Source organism: Octopus sinensis, linkage group LG13, assembly GCF_006345805.1.
Source record: "Octopus sinensis linkage group LG13, ASM634580v1, whole genome shotgun sequence".
NCBI classification, from domain to species: domain Eukaryota; kingdom Metazoa; phylum Mollusca; class Cephalopoda; order Octopoda; family Octopodidae; genus Octopus; species Octopus sinensis.
In genome coordinates this window covers 20972830-20992643 of record NC_043009.1, presented here as the reverse complement: position 1 = coordinate 20992643, position 19814 = coordinate 20972830, and the positions used below count along the sequence as shown (strand labels likewise).

The following is a 19814-nucleotide window of genomic DNA, read 5'->3' as shown; positions in this document are numbered from 1 at the left end:
GGAATTCTTCACTGTACTCATTGCCAACCTTCACTTTACTGACAGCGTCAGATCTCACTAACCATTCATCTATACCTAGTTTCCTCATTGACCACCAAATAAGGGATCGGGGGGAGGGGGCTGTCAAATGCTTTCTCCATGTCAAAAAAAGCCAGGTACAGCGGTTTATCTTTGGCCAAGTATTTCTCCTGCAACTGTCTTACCAGAAATATAGCATCAGTGGTACTTTTTTTTCCCTGGCACAAACCCAAACTGCAACTCATCTAAACTGACTCTCTCCTTAATTAGTTGGGCTATGACCCTCTCCGTGACCTTTATTACCTGATCTAACAACTTGATACCTCTGTAATTATTTGTATCTAAAGCGTCACCTTTTCCTTTGTAGCAGTTGACTATAGTGCTGCTACACCAATCATTGGGTATGACTTCTTTGTGTATCACCTGGTTAACTATACGGGTGACTAGGCTATAATATCTGGTGTCCATAGCTTACACCAGTTACATCATATAGAGTTTATACCCATGCCTTTTCTACAGATCAAGCAGGGTCATCTGCCTGAAATAGGTTGTGATTTGACAGCCTTCCTGCTTACTAAGACTTTGGTTTTTGCTAGATTAACCCTGAAAGCCCTTTGATTCTGGACCTTGCTTCCACACCCTAAACTTTGTCTCCAATTCTGGCAATGACTCAGCTATTAGAGCAAGGTCATCAGCATAGAGGAGCGCCCAGGGGCAGCCTGTCTTGAATATATATATATTGCCAGTTTAGCCAATAAAAACACACGCACTATATATTTGGTGTTATTTTGCTTCAGTGTTATTTATTTTTTATATTAATCTTAATCTTAGTTCTTTCGTCACACTCCTGTGACCGCATCAGTGGTCCTTTGTTTTCTTCTTTCTTATTTGTGTCTCTCCTTACTAACCGTCAGCCATTTTGTATTTCTATTGTATGTCTTCATTTGCGCATGCTTATATCTCTATGTGCGTCTATGTTTATTTAGTGTGTGGGGGGGGGATGCCTGTAATATTTGTATCTTCTGGTTATATACGTTCATGTAATTTGTTTTTGTTGTTGTTTTTGTTTATTCTTATTTTGTTCATGTGTTTACATCCACTTATTATCATTACATATGCTTGTATGTATAACAACAATACTAGTAATAATAATAATAAATCAAAATCATTCTAGTTTCCTATTCAGGCTAGGTTTATTTTCTATTATGTGTGTAGCTTCTGTAATTTGTCTGATTGTTGCATCTGTTCTATGTGTGGACAATATTTTAATTTCTATGTTGTTGATTGATCCCCCGTGTTCCTGTTTGGCGTGTTGGTACAGAATCGATGAGCTTTTACCTTCCTTGAGTTCTCTCCAATGTTCGTTCACCCGCTCTCCTATGCTTCTTGCTGTTTCCCCTACGTATGTCGTTGTCTTGTTACTGCATCGCCCCTCTATACATCTTATACTATAGACTACATTTCTGGCTTTACAGTTTGTTTGTGGGCTAAATCTACATACAGTACAGTACTTATCCGTACAGGAGGTTCTACGAAAAGGATAGGTTCTACCAATTATAGATTTGATAGGGTTGTCTGGCTTTTCAACAACCTTAATCCTTAGCTTAAGTTTGTCTAGGGTCCTTCTAAAGCGGTACGCCAGTTCACCTCCAGGGGTGGTGTCAACGAACATGACACTCTGGTATTTATGGCTATCATACCAAGAGTTGGCCTTCCCTATTTTCTTTTTTGTCCTTTCTATAGTGTTCCATGACTTGTTCCTATAGAGTGGGCAAATCCCATTCCTATCATTACATAATATATTATCAAATTTCTTCATGGCTCCTTTGTATACTCTGATCCTTTCTTTATGGCTGTAACCTGAGAACTGCATGCGGTGAATAAAATATTGTATGTGTCTCTGTAGGCTCGCACATGCGTGACACATTTCTCATTATTCTGACGTGGTCTGCCATCAAAATATTGAATTTGGCATTGTCCGCAATGGCTGAGTTCCGGTGGATCAAGTATTTTGAGGCCATAGGTTTGGCATAGTACGAATGAAGGATTTGGGTTTTATTATTCACAATTTCTAGCCAGAGTTCAGTGTCTAGTAATGGTAGTCTATGGTTGGGGTGTTTAGTGGGGTAGTCTATTGTGACCTTAATACTCCGGTGGATGGAGTTAGCTATTTGCTGGATGCTCTCCATAGTATTAGTTTCTATTACTATATCAACAGTACTCTCTTGTGGGGGTGCCTTTACCACTATGTTGATATCATCAAAATAGCGAGAGTACCTGTTTACGAGTATGGAGTTCTGTGTTAGGCATTCTTTAAGCCTTCTGTCCCACCATACCATGAAAAGGTTGGCCACATTACCAGCAATACTAACACCGATGGCTACCCTCTCATCCTGGGCATATATGACGGTAGAGGATCCCGAAAACATAATAAATACACAGATAAATAAACAAATAGAAATAAATAACTATAAGTTTTTTTTTGTTTTGATTTATTATTATTATTACTAGTATTGTTGTTATACATACAAGCATATGTAATGATAATAATAAGTGGATGTAAACACATGAACAAAATAAGATTAAACAAAATCAACAACAACAAAAACAAATTACATGAACGTATATAAACAGAAGATACAAATATTACAGGCATCCCCCCCACACACTAAATAAACATAGACGCACATAGAGATATAAGCATGCGCAAATGAAGACATACAATAGAAATACAAAATGGCTGACGGTTAGTAAGGACATGAATAAGAAAGAAGAAAACAAAGGACCACTGATGCGGTCACAGGAGTGTGACGAAAGAACTGTGGCCGAAATAAGATTAAGATTAATATAAAAACTAAATAACACTGAAGCAAAATAACACCAAATATATAGTGCTTGTGTTTTTATTGGCTAAACTGGCAAAATGACCATTCCGAAATATAACAATATCTGTTTCAACACACGACTTCACATAAAAAATCTTGCACAACAAATATATAAACGTATATATATATATATACTAGCAGTATCGCCCGGCGTTGCTCGGGTTTGTTTCGACCCACTGGAATTGGAATTTTTGAAAAGTAAAAATTTTGCATTATGTAGCTTGTTATTCTCTTCAAGTGAACATTTTTGTGGTTGAAATACACCGAAAAGTGGCGACACAGCAGTGATAAATCGTAAAAAATAGGGATTTTCATAGAAAAAAGCACCTTTTTGATGTAAATAATTTTTGGTGTTAACATGGTCCAATTTGACTTTTATCTTCTACGGAAGGAAGAGCAACCCTTCTATCATACTCTCAATTTTGGTCAACTTGCACCACAGGGTCTCGGAGGAGATAGTGTTAGTTGAAGGCTACCAAACCTGGCACACACAGACAACTTCAGCTTTATATAGAGAGAGATAACACACACAAATTAATACACACACACACACACACACATGTATGTATGTGTGGATGTATGTATTTATATATATGTACATCTGTCCACTTCTTGCCATATTTTTATCCTTCACTTCCTACACACACACAAACACACTCACACACACACACACACACCTTCTTAGCTTACAATTTTCTTTCAACAATTGACAACTGAAGTACGCTTGCAAATTAATACTACGAAAACTTAGCGACAGAAAGTAAATTAAAAACCAATTTATCTTTTCTGTTGAGTTATCATCTAATTCGACAAACACACACGTGTGTGTGTGTGTGTGTGTTTGAGTGTTCGTATGTAGTTGTTTGAAACGTTTGTGTTTGTCACTGTCATATATGTATATGTTTGCGTGTCTATGTGTGTAAAGAGAAAGTAGGAGAAAGTGTGGTAATAGGCAGAGTAAAGCCTTTGAAGTGAGAGAGGGAAATCGTAAAATATTGAGTTTTCTCGAATTTTTGCTTAATTGGGGTCAAATTGAAAGAAATTTATATGTCATGACCGAATGGAATGTACTTCGAAAAATCATAGGTAAATTCCAATTGAAGAAATTGTGTGAGGAGTAAATCGTTATGTATTTATTTGTTTCTGTTTGCTCTGTATTTTTTTTGAGTAGTGGTTTAAGGTACACTTGCAAAGAGAAAGTAAGAGAAAGTGTGGTAATAGCAGGAGTGAAGCAGTTGAAATTAGAGAGGCAAATCGTAAAATATTTACTTTTCTCGAATTTTTGCTTAATTGCGGGTCAAATTGAAAAAACTTTATATGCCACGACCCAATCGAATCTACTTCGAAAAATCATAGACAAATTCCAATTGAAGAAATTCTATATTGTAGAATTGTATTAAAAACGAACATGGTAACAAGCAGAGAAAATCTGCCTTTTATCATAAGATAAGATATATATATATATATATATATATATATATATATATAATATATATATATATAATAATAATATTAGGGAGTAAATCCAAACTTACAGGGAAAAATTAGATTTAGGATTAAATCTATCTTTACAGTATAAATATATATATATATTAAATTAGAGATAAAACCACTATTAGGCAAATCAAACAGTGAAAAACATAAACCAAAACATAGAAATAAAATTAATTAATATACGAAGTATATAAAATTCAAAATTTAAATTATTTAAATTTTGAATTTTATATTTTATATATTTTGTATATTATATTAATTTTATTTCCCTGTTTTGGTTTATCTTTTTCACTGTTTGATTTGCCTAATAGTGGTTTTTATCTCTAATTTAATATATATATATATATATATATATATAATACATACATACATACATACACACATACATCATCATCATCATCATCATCGTTTAACGTCCGTTCTCCATGCTTGCATGGGTTGGACGGTTCGACTGGGGATCTGGGAAGCCAGAAGGCTGCACCAGGCTCCGGTCTTATCTGGCAACATTTCTACAGCTGGATGCCCTTCCTAACGCCAACCACTCCGTGAGTGTAGTGGGTGCTTTTTACGTGCCACCTGCACTGGTGCCAGGCGAGGCTGGCACCGGCCACGGTCGGATTGGTGCATTTTATGGAAGCCAGTCGAGGCGACACTGGCATCAGCCACAATTCGGATGGTGCATTTTATGAAAACCAATAGCCTGCTAAGAATCCATTTGTCGGGAAGAAATGTACTCATATATTTGTCAGTAGAGTGGGTATATTAATTGAAGTACAGTATTATATATCCATTATGGAATGAAATCTGGCAACATATAATTGCCATCACTGAAGAGCACAGGGTTACATAACTGGATTGTTATCTAACACTCTATTGTGTGTAAAACTGATTGGTAAGATCAGCCATAATGGATATATAATACTATACACTTTGATTAACACACAAACACACACACACACAGCTGTGTGGGTAGGAAGTTCACCTTGTAACCAGATGGTCTTGAGTTCTATCTCACTACATGGCACCTTTGGCAAATGCTTTCTGCCATAGCTTTGGACTGCCCAATACTATGTGAGTGTAACTGGTAAATGGAAACATGGTGTTCCATATTTGTGGTTGGGCACAGGTACAGCTGTGTGGTTAAGATGTTGTTTTCCAACCATGTTGTCTTGGGTTCAGTCCTGCTGTGTGACACATCGGGCGAATGTCTTCTGCTATAACCCTAAGCCAATAAAAGCCTTGTGTGTAGATTTGGTAGAAGGAGACTGAAAGAAGCCCATCATATATACATGTGTATGTGTGTGTTTATGTGTACCCTTCTATAGACATCATATGATGGTTGTAAATGAACATCCTTGTGATACAAACACAGTTGTTCATTTTCAGCCTTTCCTGAAAAATATGTTTAACTCTGGGAAAGTAACACTTTGCTTGGAAATAAGTGAAGGTCGGTTACAAGAAGAGCTTCCAGCCATAGAAAAATTCACCTCAACAAATTCCATTTGACCCTTACAAAATATGAAAAGGATGATGATGAAATGTTTATGTGTGTCAGTGTGAATGTTTATATTCTGTGGTCTGTGTGAAACCATGGAGCTAAAAAAAAAAATGTTGGTGGTATATTTACATTCCCTTTCAAGCAAATCAGCCTTTGGCTTTATACTTTCATTGATAAATGCAAGAAAATAAAATGCCTTGCTTGGAAAACATGTTAGGGCTGGTGACAGGAAGGGGTGTCTGGTTGTAAATCCTTTCCTCACTCAAATGGATTTGTCCAATCTATGCTAGCATGGAAAAACATGTAAAATAAATAATGTGTATGTTTGTGTGTACTTGTAACCTGACTTTTCATCCAATGTCACTTTGTCCAACATCACTTCATCCACGTCTTGGTCCGACGTCTTTTTTGTCTGATGATTTCTTTTTTGTCCGACTTGTCCAATTTTAAATAAACTCTTCAGAGTACAAGGTGATCATCAAAATCAAATAATCATGGAGAGAATTTTATTGATAGGGTTCAAGTAAAATACTGTGGAAAAAATGTATTTAAGAAAAGTCATTTTAAAAAAGTAACAAGATATCTATAATGATTTATTATGATCACTTAAAACTGATGCAAGTTATATGCCACACTCTTCGAAAAATCGATTTTTCTTGTTGACCCATATTCAGTGACCAGTCTTTTGAGGCATTCAGTTATCCTTCAATATCGTGTACATGAATTTGACGTATCTCCTTGAAGAATTTGAGTCATTTTACCTTGAATGAACCCTTCCTCTTCCTTCAGAGTTTTGATTAATTTCCAAATATTCAGATGTACTCCACCCACCAAAACGCTTAATTGCAGAATGAAACCCCTCTGCAGCATTATTTGTTCTGGGAAGATCTTGAAGAATACACCGATTAACATTCCATACAGCTATCGGGAATGTAAGTAGTTCTCTCCTTCGTCTAGCACCACGTCCTCTCACAACGCCTATGTAAATCAAGTCGAAGTAAGTGATGAATTCAGCAGGTATTTCTTTGTTGTCTATTAATTCTTTATAGGCCTCCTCAACATCTTCGACTGGTAGGAAGGCTAATGCTGCAAAACATTGACTTTTAAGACAGAATTCAGAGTCTTTATTGTATTTTTCTTTGAGGCCGAAATCTGTAATTTTTTGGAATGCTGATTGGCTCAAATAAAACAAACATGCTACAATAGATGAATTAGAGAATGATGAATTAAATGCCTTTTGAACTGCAACTTCGAAATTTGCCATGAGATCAAGCAGATATGCATTAGGTTTCAATTGCTTGAAAAATAATTCATATGTCTGCTTTGTTTTATTCGGTAGTAATGCAAAGATCCGTGGAAAACTGCTACCTTTAAGTTGTACATGAATGCTAAACAGTTGAAACCAGTGTTCTGGCATAATTTTGAACATTCCTTCACACGCCCAATGACGATTTGGTGCTATCTCCTAAAGAGCATTTTCTGATGCAAATACTAGTATGTGCTGTTGGTCCTCGATACCCGATTCGTATCTCAGAAACTGTTCGGCATTATCACGTTTACAATATTCTTCAGGTATTTCAAAAACAGTTCTAGCCCCTAGATTACCGGGAAATCCAGAATATTTTTGTCAGCACCTTTGAATAGACCTTGAAATTACAGGCAAACGAAGTTGTGTGCAAGTATTTTCTGTTGGCTGCGTAAACTTAGCCGCCATTACGCTACACAAACTTGCTGCTGTTTTCCACAGCTTCATACTTTATTTCTGCGACTGCTTTTCTAGCATTTAATGAATCTACATCAACTGGATGAAGGTGCTCACTAGAAAAATAAATCATTTTCAGCTCATTGTTTTTCATTATAGTGTGAATTCACACTGAACACAGCCTTCTTTTCTCACAGCTCCAGTATTCTTTACTAGTTTTTGTTTTGCTTGAATGAAAATCGTAGATGTAATTCCTTCCATCAACTACTTTTCTCTTGTTTTTGGTCAACACTGTGAACTTTGTTATTTCGGGATGAGTAAATTAAAAGTGTGTACATTAAATTTGCAGTATTCTCTATACACAGCACCATGCTTAAGAAAGAGAAGGAAAAAGAGAAAGTAAAACTGTTAACAGAGAAGGAAAATAAAACAATAATAGCCGTCCTATAAAGAGACCTGTGAATGTCCTTACGGATATTTCAGCTTGTTTTCTAAAGAGTTCATTTTAAAATTGGACGAAAAGTTGTTGGACAAAAAAATCATCAGACAAAAAGACAAGGAAGAAAAGACATTCGACAAAGTGTCGTTGGACGAAAAGACATAGCAGTGTGTGTATTAATTATCTAAACTGAAATCTTGTAAAGAAGGAGCCTGGTTTGTAACAGAAGGGGCAAAACTCCATTGTTGGAATGTTGATAACAAAAACAAATTTACATTTTAAACTTGACAAAAGTTTTACATATTTTTACTGTTTCATTTACAGATTATATTTATAATGTGTGAGTCATTTGGTTGATTTCTGTATTTTGAAAACCCCAACTTATCCAGATTGTCACTTTAAGCACTTACAAAACCAAAAGCACTAATTATTATTGGTAGAAATGTGAATTTATAATCTGGATACAGAAGCTGGAGGTTTCAAAGCAGTTGTCTGTGGTTATCTTTTTTTGCTTTGGTTTTCAAAGGGATATTCACACCAGCGGGGCAACTGACCCCTATGATGTTACATATTTTCCCTTGCCTGTCTCAAGCAACAATATCTGACCTGTTATGACAGAACTTCACAGAAGTTTTGATGCGAATGATTTCAACAATATTTCTTGAGTTAATGTTTGTGTCTGTATTTAACAACAGTGGGGTTCTCTATATTTATCGTAGGACAGTTTTTTCATGGCATTGTATATTATTTTAGTGACAACCTTATGCCACATAGGGAGCTGGTACCTTGATGACATTTTTGGGCAACTGTTAATCATACATGTGATGACTTCCACAGAAACAGGGATGTAATCTCTTTATCATATAGCCAGCTACACATATGTACATATACACCCATCTTGTTTGTCTTACATCTGTTTTGCAGGACTGGGCTGAGCTGGACAAGTTCTCATAGCAGGCTTTCTAATTATTGAAAGTTTGAAATATTTTAAGAATTCTGTAATATTTTCTAGTTTTTTTGTTTGTTTTTTTTATATACAAGCCCAACACCTGAAGGTCTAGGGGAGTATATAAAGAATGAATTAAATCAACCCCAGGGCTTGATTGGCACATTGACCCTAAAAGAGTAGAACTTAAAGAGTTGTAACTAAATTCAGTAACACATTTTGTTTGATGTTCAAACATTTCCACATATCCTTTGGACTTGAAATATCTAGATATTAGCTTACTACATGCACACCACATTAATACTACATGCACATCAGATTCATGCTACATGCACACTGATGCAGAGTTTCTCATTTTCTTTTCTATTTCAGTGGAGCAAGTGAGCATGAGGTGTGCCCTTCAGCATTAGGCATTGCATCTTCAAGGCAGCCATCAAGTGCTGCAAGAGAATCCGTATCTGCAGATGATATCTTCAGTACTTTGAGGGTTTCAACGTAATATCTAAGTTTTATTTTATTCTAGCTGCTTATTGCAAAAAAAGATTAATAATAATTAACTTCAACTATTATTAAACCATATGTATTTACTTTAGTTTCATGTTTCATTTTCTGTTTTATCAAAGTGAAAGAGATGAACACGAGAAGTTTCTTTCTCCTTATGATGTTTATTCTGTAGAAAGTTTCTACAGTGGGAGAGCTCCATGGTAAGATTAATTTTATTTAATTTTATCTAAACATTATCAGTTGCACATAGTGTATATGTTTTTGTTTATTGATATCTACCATTCTTAGTGATTCCAAGGTGAGTTGTCTCACCTGGTTTGTGATATTCAGGTGTTCTTTAACTCTCAGCATTATTTGGACAGCTTTCCTTGGACATTGTCCCACAGCAAATTTCACATATATACTACGTATGTGCAACTAATAATGTTTACATTACAAGAACTGCTTTTAATTTGTAATTTAATTTAATTTTATATTTTTATATCACATTTGGTAAACAGTGGTACAATTGGTTACAGGTTTCTAACTGAGCAATCATTGGTTCCTTGTATTTTTGGTGGTGAGAATGACTCGGGCAGAACAAATACCCACACAGGGTATTTTTGTTCAAAAGCACTGGTTTTCTTGTTTCCTTACCAATGTTGGAAATGTCAGCACTATATATCAGTGAGAGATGCACGTACATTTGTGTGTGTATTTGAAAGAATTGGTACAAAGGTGTTGAGTGAAAAACTGGGTATAAGAGGAATGAAATGTGTTTGAGAAAGATGCTATGGACTGAGATGGTATGGGCTACGTGATGCCTATGAATGAGGACAGCTGTATAAAGAAGTGCTGTTCCCTTAATATGACTGGAAGATGTTGAAGAGAAAGACTCAGCAAGGCATGGGATGAAGTGGTGAAAGCTGACCTCAGGACTCTGAGACTGATGGATGAGATGACAAAGGACCAGGATCTCTAGTGATATGAGGTTCTCAAAAAGACTTGTCCTCCTTACTAAAACTGAGCCCTACTAGTGTTATGTTCTCTACCTTTTACAGAGACTTCTTCTCCCTCTCCTTCCCTCACTATTACATCTTTATTACTTCTGCTACTTGCTACCTCATCTTTTCTGCATCCCTTTATCATCTCCAGCTCTCAGCTCTTGGTTTATCCTCCCTTCAACCCTAGCCATTTTGGCAGTCTGCCTCATTACTACCACCATCACCATCACCACTACTACTACTCATTCACCTTCCCATACAATCTTACAAATGATCCTTCTACCCACTTTTTGCCTTGTGGGAGTCACATACAATCCTTAACATCATTCTATGCTTCACAGATCCTACTGGTCATTCCTACTTTCTCCATACTAGATGAGTGGTCATGCAGTCCCACTACAGAAACCTGCCCTGGTTCCCTAAGCATGAAACTGCCCCACCTCACTAATCCAGGGTTCATAGTCCAGTAATCTGCATGGCAATCCCAAAAGTGCAGGTGGCACAGATAAAAAACTCCCAGTCAATGCTGTAAAGTGGTTGGCATTTGGAGGGGAGACCAACCATAAAAACCATGCCAAAGCAGGCAATAGAGCTGGATGCAGTCCTTGGACATATCAGTTCCTGTCAAACCATCCAACCCATGCCAGCATGCACTTTCAAAAATAATGGTGATAATGATTATATATAATCATCACATATAATGATATAATATATCATCATCATCATCATTTAACGTCAGCTTTCCATGCTAGCATGGGTTGGACGGTTCGACCGAGGTCTGGGAAACCAGGAGGCTGCGCCAGGCTCCAGTCTGATCTGGCAGTGTTTCTACAGCTGGATGCCCTTCCTAACGCCAACCACTTCGTGAGTGTAGTGGATGCTTTTTACGTGCCACTGGCACAGGTGCCAGGGGAGGCTGGCAGCGGCCATGATCTGTTGGTGCTTTTTACGTGCCACCGGCACAGAAGCCAGTCAAGGCGGTGCTGGCATTGGCCACGTTCAGATGGTGCTTTTTACGTGCCACCGGCACAGGTATCACAACTACTATTTCCATTCGATATTTATTTCGATATTGATGTACTTAACTCGATAGGTCTCCTCAAGCACAGCAGGTCGGTCTGCAATCCAAGGTACTTTGAATGGGCTGGGGCTATGCGAAACTGGTGCAGGAAGCAGCCCGGGTCTTTGCAGTCACAGCATATCTCCAGAGATCTCAGTCCTTCGTCATTGTCTCAGGGAGAAGAGAGGAGTTTCAGATGATTTATATAAGTCAAATTTGTTGCTTCATAGCTTTCAGAAAAATGGATATTTTTTAATGAAATTTTCTACAAATATCCTTCAGATCATGTAGATTCTGATCATATCAAGATTCTTAGAGAAAAATCTTTCAAAAGGGAGGAGAGAGGAGTTTCCCATGATTTATACAAGTCAACTTTGTTGCTTCATAGCTTTCAGAAAAATGGACACCTTTTCAATGAAATCTTCTACAAATACTTTTCTGATTGTTTCATTTACGATTGTATCAGAATTTAAAGTAGAACTGGAAAAGAAAATAGTTAGTTGTACAGACACATCATTTATATAGCTACAAAATGAAACTTTGAGAAAATGTGATGTATGTCAGTATGTATGTAAATGTGCCCACAAAATTTTTTTTTCCCAATTTAAATTTCAACATAAGCCTAATCTACGCCATCTGAAAAGTATTCGTAGAAAATTTCATTAAAAAATGCCAATTTTTCTTAAAGTTATGAGAAAATGTCAAAAGTTACGAAGAAACAGAGTCCATTTGTATGACTTATCCGAAACTCTTCTTCCCCACCACTCCAAAAAATTTTTTCACATTAAATTCCAAAATAATCAAGAAAATTTCATTGAAAAAGCATCCACTCTTCTGAAAGTTATGAGGAAACAAAGCCATGGTGGGGGGGCACATTTGTGTAAGTATGCCAAAACATTGATCTGTGGGTCTGTCTGTAAAAACTCAGAATTTTAAAATCAGGGAAGATTATTTTTACCTTTGCTGTCAGAAAAGAGCAGTTTAATTGGACTAAGGCTGATCTGAGAGAGAAGCTTCTCCAGGTATTTCGTTTGATAGAAAGGGGTTATATATATATATATATATATATATATACCGGAGTAAACACATAAATGTGAAACAAGGTGGAAAAAAGAGTACTCAAATACCAGGGGTAGAGTAATATGCTTTATTTAAAAGCAGCAGAAAATTCAACAAAACCTGTTACTCTGAGTTTCCCATTCCCGTTCGTCGGACAGTTTTTGCTAGAATAGAACCGATATGACAATTCTATCAAGACTAGTATAAATGCTACACCTTTAAAAATGGACTTGTTTGATTGGTCCTTTCAAATAACGGTCAATTTCGAGCGATAAACAAAAATGAACTCAAAAAAAAATATATATATATATATAAAATTATAAAAGTCGAGGAAAAAACCTTACATCAAATACATACATACTGTCATTAATAAAGAAAATATAATTAATACATGGAAATTGAAATTAAAATATTAAAATGCATTAAAATATTACACAACAGTACATACTCATACTAAACTATACATATATACATCAACATACACAGATAGATGTGCGCAGACCACATACATATACAGACATATAAATACAAAACTAAAATATACACACATATGCATGTACGCATATGTATACGCAATCTAGCTCGCATGCAAAATCACTGTATCCATATAGACTATAAGCTAAATTCATGGATGGGGAAGGGGCGTTCTTATTTACAACATAAAGCTAAAGACATAAGTAAGGGAGGGGGAGGGGGACGTAAAGTTACAGGGCTCTATACAAGTAACGAATAGGGAGAGAAAAAAACGAAAGAAAGGAAGAGAGAGAAAAAAAGAAAAAGAGAGAAGGGAAAAAGAAGGAAAGGAAAGAAGAAAAATTATGTGAGCACATATACTGACACATATATAGAGACAAGTATGCAAACACACACACCCAAGTGGATACATGCATACACATACATTCGTGTATGTATGTGCTTAAGTACAAACATACGCTTACTTACACATATACAAAGACGTATGCTTACAAATACATATTCATGCCAATACACATATTTACATAAAAATGCCTAAGATCTGACAACATTGTTTTTTAAAAATGGTGAGTGCATAATAATAAGAATTAGATGAAAGACATGCAAAGTATAACACCCTATATTGGATTATCTATAAATTAAATACCAAAGTAAGCCTATACAATATAATAGAATGAAATAAACAAAGTCGAAGGTTTTTCCTAAGGAATATGTAGAAATATAAGCAAAATATATGCACAAGATTTTGCTATGCGGAATGAAATCTGCATAGCGCGAAACAAATCCATCGGTGTGATTAAAGACTAGTCCAAGAATCAAAATTCAAAAAGACAAAATATACGCTATCCATATGGGATATTTATGTTTGACATTTTGAATTTGGTTGCGTGCCTGCATGAGTTCAAAATTTCGCTTCTTTGATTCAAAGAATTATTGTCTTTGAATAAAATATAAAAATTTTTTAACAAACAAAGATTGCATTTAAAATTTTTCTTGTGTGCCCCGTGCCTGTATGGTGCCGCTCTATCCAGAATGCTCCATGTCACGTTGAAAGGTGGGGCTTCCTTTTCTTTTAGTTCCCAAACATATTTTGCTAGGCTGGTCTTCTTCCTATTTTCTGGGTATCTAAATGAATTTTTATGCGAATAAAATCGCATTTTAAACGAATTTTCTGAAGCCCCTGTTTAGGTCTTGTATTCCGATGAGCCTTCTATTTGCGCCTTGGCTCTATAAACGACCCCTTTTACCAAACATTCCTCTTTACAATTGCTTTTCTTAATGGGATCGGCACCATGCTTAATATCAATTAAATTCCTATTGTGCTGGCTAATGTAAGAGGCAAAATTTCTGCAACAAGAAAAGCTAATCTTAAGGGTTCTTCTATTAAATATTCTATAGAATTTATGGTCCTGCTTAAAATGCCTAAAATGACTAATTTCAAGAATTCCCTACCTATGTTAGTTTTTACGGCCAAATTGAAAGCTGGGTTGAACCACAAAACTTTCCTGGTCCTAATTCTGTGCGCAGCATTACTACCAGCATTAAGCTGGTTGTACTGGATCTTATCAGAGAATCCACTATTCCTTAAGGTGCTATCGTAATAAGGTGCACCATTATGGAATGCTGACTCATCCGAAGAAATTGATGATATTCTTCTACCTACATTGCTGACTAAGTTCCTAAGGACAACTGGCAGATGGTTCGAATCTTTGCTAATATATGATAGCTTGTCATTGGGCTTACGGTAAGGTTTAGATCTATTCGACCTTATATTAAAATTTACATCTAAAAAATCTACACTTTTCAGGTTAGTATCTATTGTAACCCGTAAGCCCATCCTTTGGAAGAAAGCAATAAGGTCCTTCCTAAGTCTATCTGATTCATGGCCGTTTAAATTATGGGTGGCTATAAGGCCGTCATCCCTATATAAACCTGCATCTATAAATGGGAATTCTATTTTTAGATTATGAAGAATAAAGGCTCCTATAAGCATATATAACTCAGCCCCGTCGTATGCCCCCATCGGTACATCGAAAAGAGAAACCTCACCCTTCTTAATCCAGGTGGAATCCTCGAAAAAAAGAAGTGATTTCCTCGCATGTATGATGATATCAATTTCCGAGCTACTGATGTCGACATACTACTTGGCGAAGTCCAATGCCCTTAGGAGTAAAGCCCTAGATATTGACAGGTAAAAGTCAATAATATCGAACTGCGTAAAACTGCAATTATGCTTATAGCTAATCCCTTTAAACCACTCTATAACTGACTTACTATTCTTCCAAATTCTCAAATCTAATTCACTATCTAACTTAGTTAAGATACAGTCCAAAATATATTTGCTAATAATGCCTATCTCAGTTTTAGCCGGATTTATCAATCTACATTTGGGGTTTCTATTAAAATTGGCTTTATGGTCTTTTAGTGTAATAAAAGCTGGTCGTGGGGAAAGATATTCTATCCTATCACTACTCTTAAGATTGTTAGCTATTCTCCTTGTTTCCAAATTCACCTCTTTGTATATATTTGTGTTATCTTTTTTGTATGTGTCTGTGATACTATTCGAAATTAGACGCTTGTAAACGTCCTTATCAAGTGCATATAAGTTCCTTGTCTTATCAGAATTAATGAAGATCTTACTTGATATATATATATCCAGAGGTAATGCAGTACGATCATTTCAAGCAACTCCATTTAATTGAACAATGCAGTCATTATATTAAATTAAATGCAGAGCAATCTTCAGCTGCATAAAGACATATAATTTAATTAAATTGGTATACATTGGTATAATTTTATCTAAAATCTCCAAGAAGATAAGGAGATAGACAAAGAACATGCTGTCTTCACTTCAACTTAGCAGCTACTAATGTATCAGGAAGAAAGACTTGTTACAGGTTTTGCTTGTCACTGTTTTATGGGGTCAGTTTTAATTTATAGACTAGTTTTATCAAATCTTTGTATATATAAGACCAAATGAACAAGGAGCAGTGTCTTTTAGGAAGGGAGCTGAGGGAGTTGACAGAGTACACTCGCTCATATAAGCATCCGCAAAAATGTGAGCATACGCACACGTGAGGCTTGGTGCACTCATTATCACAAAACAAGTTAGCTATCTACTTGGTGTTTATAAGAATGGGGAGGTTAATAGTAAACTTAAGTCATCCATACCTTAAAGTAAATTAAATTAAGTTAACGGTTACTCAAAATTTGCCATATACCTAATGATCACTGTGAAAGTGACTGTGCTTTACCAGTAAGCTACCAGGTGTAAACCACTCATTTTATTATATGCACACACACACACACGCATATATATATATACACACACACACGCATATATATATATATATATATATATATATATATATATATATACACACACATGTATGTATGCATAGAAAGAGAGAGAGAGAAACATAATGGTGTTTTTAAGAAGTTCACTTCACAACCTTGCAATTCTGGGTTCAGTGCCATTGCACAGCACCTTGGGCAAGTGGCTTCTACTTGTAGTCCCTGGGTGACCCAAAACTTGCAAGTGAGTTTGATAGATAAAAACTAAAAAGACGCTTGCTGTGTGTGTGTGTGTTCTTGTTTTGACATCACAAGCGAATTACATCATATGAGTGCTGACATTTTTTGCAGCGTTCTGTGAAAGCATGCGCAGACAAACAGAAAATGTTACTTTGCATAAAAACAAGTGAGGCTTGTGACAGGAAGTTTACATATATATTTGTGTGAGTGTATTTTCATCATCATCATCAAATATATCCTTGCAAGTTGTAGAAGACAACTAAAATAGTTAGCATCAGAAAGAGTATCCAGTCTTAAAACTCTGTCACAAAACATCCCATCTAACTCATGATTTCTGCAGAGATTTCATTAATCAATTTGTAGTGAAAAGGTATCAGTCACCAAAGTAAAGACACTTGCCTGAATTGCTCCACAGTTGGATCAAACCAGGATGTACACAGCTATGTTTGTGTTTGTTAAGGTTTACTATCACTGTAGCCCATTATTGAAAGAAGGAAGTGACTATTTGACTTTGAATATGTTGTGTCTTGTCAACACTGTTATGTCCTTCTTTGAACTCACTGTATATGCCACTTTATAACGTGGACGTATAACAAGGTTATTTTTTCTTCTTCTATGACCAGGCTATCAGATGTTGCTACACATTGCTGGTCACAATGTGCTTCGCATTGTTTTAGCATTGTTTTAGCCTTCAAATGATGCCACCCTGCTGGCTAAGCAAGAAGGCCAACAGAAGAAAGAGTACAGCAGGGATCGCCACCACCCCCTGCCGGAGCCTCGTGGAGCTTTAGGTGTTTTCACTCAATAAACACTCACGCCACTCGGTCTGGGAATTGAAACCATGATCCTACGACCGCGAGTCCGCTGCCCTAACCACTGGGCCATTGCACCTCCACATAACAAAGTTATAACAATACAAATATAAATCAGAAATAACACATAACAAACAATATCTCTTCTCAACAACTTCTACGACTGTCTTCACAAAGCACTGCACACACCACACTGTCCTCGCTGATAGTGCACATGCATCTTTATATGGTTGACGAAGGTTGACTTGCTATCTCACAGAGGTGTCAGGATTTCACCACCACACCTCCTGACTTTCTTTGGAAGTTAATATTTTTATTTTATCTATCATCTTTATTACCACCTCTTCCCCCCCATACACACACTTTCTGCAATTCCCTGGGAAGAAAATGGAATATTTTTTTTTTTGTTTTGGGTCTACTTGCAAAAGTTCTGTTTGCTTTCTTTTTTTAGTTGCTGTACTCAGTTCAGTTATTCCTTGGGATATCGAAACATCAAAAATGTCACAAAGAAATTCCATTGGCTCTTCACATCCTATTCTTTCTTCTATAAACCCTTCTTTTCAGTTGGTTTAAGTGTCTCTTGTGTTCCCACTTATGACCTTTTACCATGTACATTATTTTTCCTAAACATTTACTTATTATACCTTCTTCACAACTTTTCATTTCTGTATATTTAAAAAAAAAACCCTGCTCACCAATTTTGAAGTATTTCATCTTATTTTCAGTGTTTCTCTCCCTTTTTTCTTTTCTTCCCAGCAGTAATTTGTCAAATACTGATCTGACTTTCCTGGCAAACATTAGTTCAGCCAGCAATATACCTGATGTGGTGTTGGGGTTAGTTGTTATTCGGTAGACACTTAAGAATTGCATTAATGTAGTATCAGCTGGTAGCTCATTTCTAGATTTTTTTCAGTGCTCTTTTAAACATGTCTACAAAACGTACCACTAGTTCATTCAATCTCGGATGGTACGACAAAGTAGTAATATGCTCCAATGCATGCATTTTGCAAAAGTTTTTAAATTCCTTTGACATGAATTGTGTTCCATTATTGGACGCTATAGTGTCTGGGTTGCTATATCGTGCAAAATGTTCATTCAGAAATTCCATTGTTACTTTGGAGGCTGGCTTCCCACTTTTACATATTCTGGCCATTTCGTGTAACTATCCATGACTATTGGATAAAACCCTCCATTTAACAGTCCTGCAAAGTCTATGTGTAATCTTGACCAAAGTATGTCAGTGTTGGACCAAGGTTGAATTTTTACAGGTGGTGCTTTTGCTGCCAAGGCACAATCCCTGCAGGCTTTCACCAATTTTTCAATATCCTGATCCATATTTGGCCAGTAAATATAGTTTTTCATCAAAGCTTTCATTCTCATGATTCCTGGGTGTCCCATGTGGAATTCTTTTAACATACGGTTTTGCAAAGAAACAGGTATTACAACCCTTTGAGCATACATAAGTACGTTATTACATATCGAATACCATTTCGAAACTGTGTTATGCTCAGTTACATGAGTTTTTGTATTTGTTTCAAACTTCACTATTTTTTCATTTTTAATATGAATGCATCCTTCTTTGCTTTAATTTTTATTTCTTCTAAAGTGACAGGTAGTTAACATACTGTGTTGCAGAGTATATTTTTTATTCTGATTTTGGCTTTTAATGCCGCTATTACTATGTCCTCTAACAGTTCGTTGTATTTAGGAATCAATTTTCACAGCCCATCCGATTGTCCTAATTTTTTTTGATGGTAAAAATTCCATCTTAAAATCTTAATTTAGCAGGATCGTCCCCCAACACTACAATTTGGTTGGCTGTATATGTGGAGATACCCTTTTTCAATCTGTAAATTGATAACAATGGGCAGTGATCTGTTTGCAGACTGAATTTCCTTCTATGTATGAATTTGTGAAATTTTTTCACCACAAAAATAATGGCCAGTGCCTCCTCAATTTGGCTGTAGTTTTTTCAGCCGCCAACAATGAACATGAAGCATGAGTGATGGGCTTTATGCTACCATCTTTGTACTTATATAGAATTACTACTCGTATACCACTTTCGCTAGCATTTGATGCTACTACTATTTTTAAATTTGGTTCAAAGTGCGATAATGACAGTTCTGATGTTAAAACTGTTTAAATTTCTTTGAATGCTTTTTAACACCTGTCTGACCAATACCATTTTATGCCTTTTTTTAAATAGGTTGTTTAGGGGTGCTTTTAGCTGTTGCATGTTTGGTAATAGTTCACAAGCCCTAAGAATGCTTGTAATGTAATATTTTTCAGGGTAGACATATTTTTTTATTGCCATCAATCTTGAAGGATCTGACCTGCGACCATTTTTTATAGATAACATGCTCAAGACACTTTATTTCTGACATGAAAAGTTTGCTTTTTTTCCTT

General features: G+C 36.0%; 1 protein-coding gene across 1 annotated transcript in view; it reads left to right on the top strand.

The window, feature by feature from the left end:
- The window catches only part of LOC115218596, a 140367-nt gene that overhangs the window by 52748 nt on the left and 67805 nt on the right, over positions 1 to 19814 (top strand). The window contains exons 15-16 of the mRNA XM_036508549.1: positions 9355 to 9477; positions 9606 to 9686. Coding sequence (XP_036364442.1) covers positions 9355 to 9477; positions 9606 to 9686 — 204 coding nt within the window. The remainder of the gene's footprint in view (positions 1 to 9354; positions 9478 to 9605; positions 9687 to 19814) is intronic.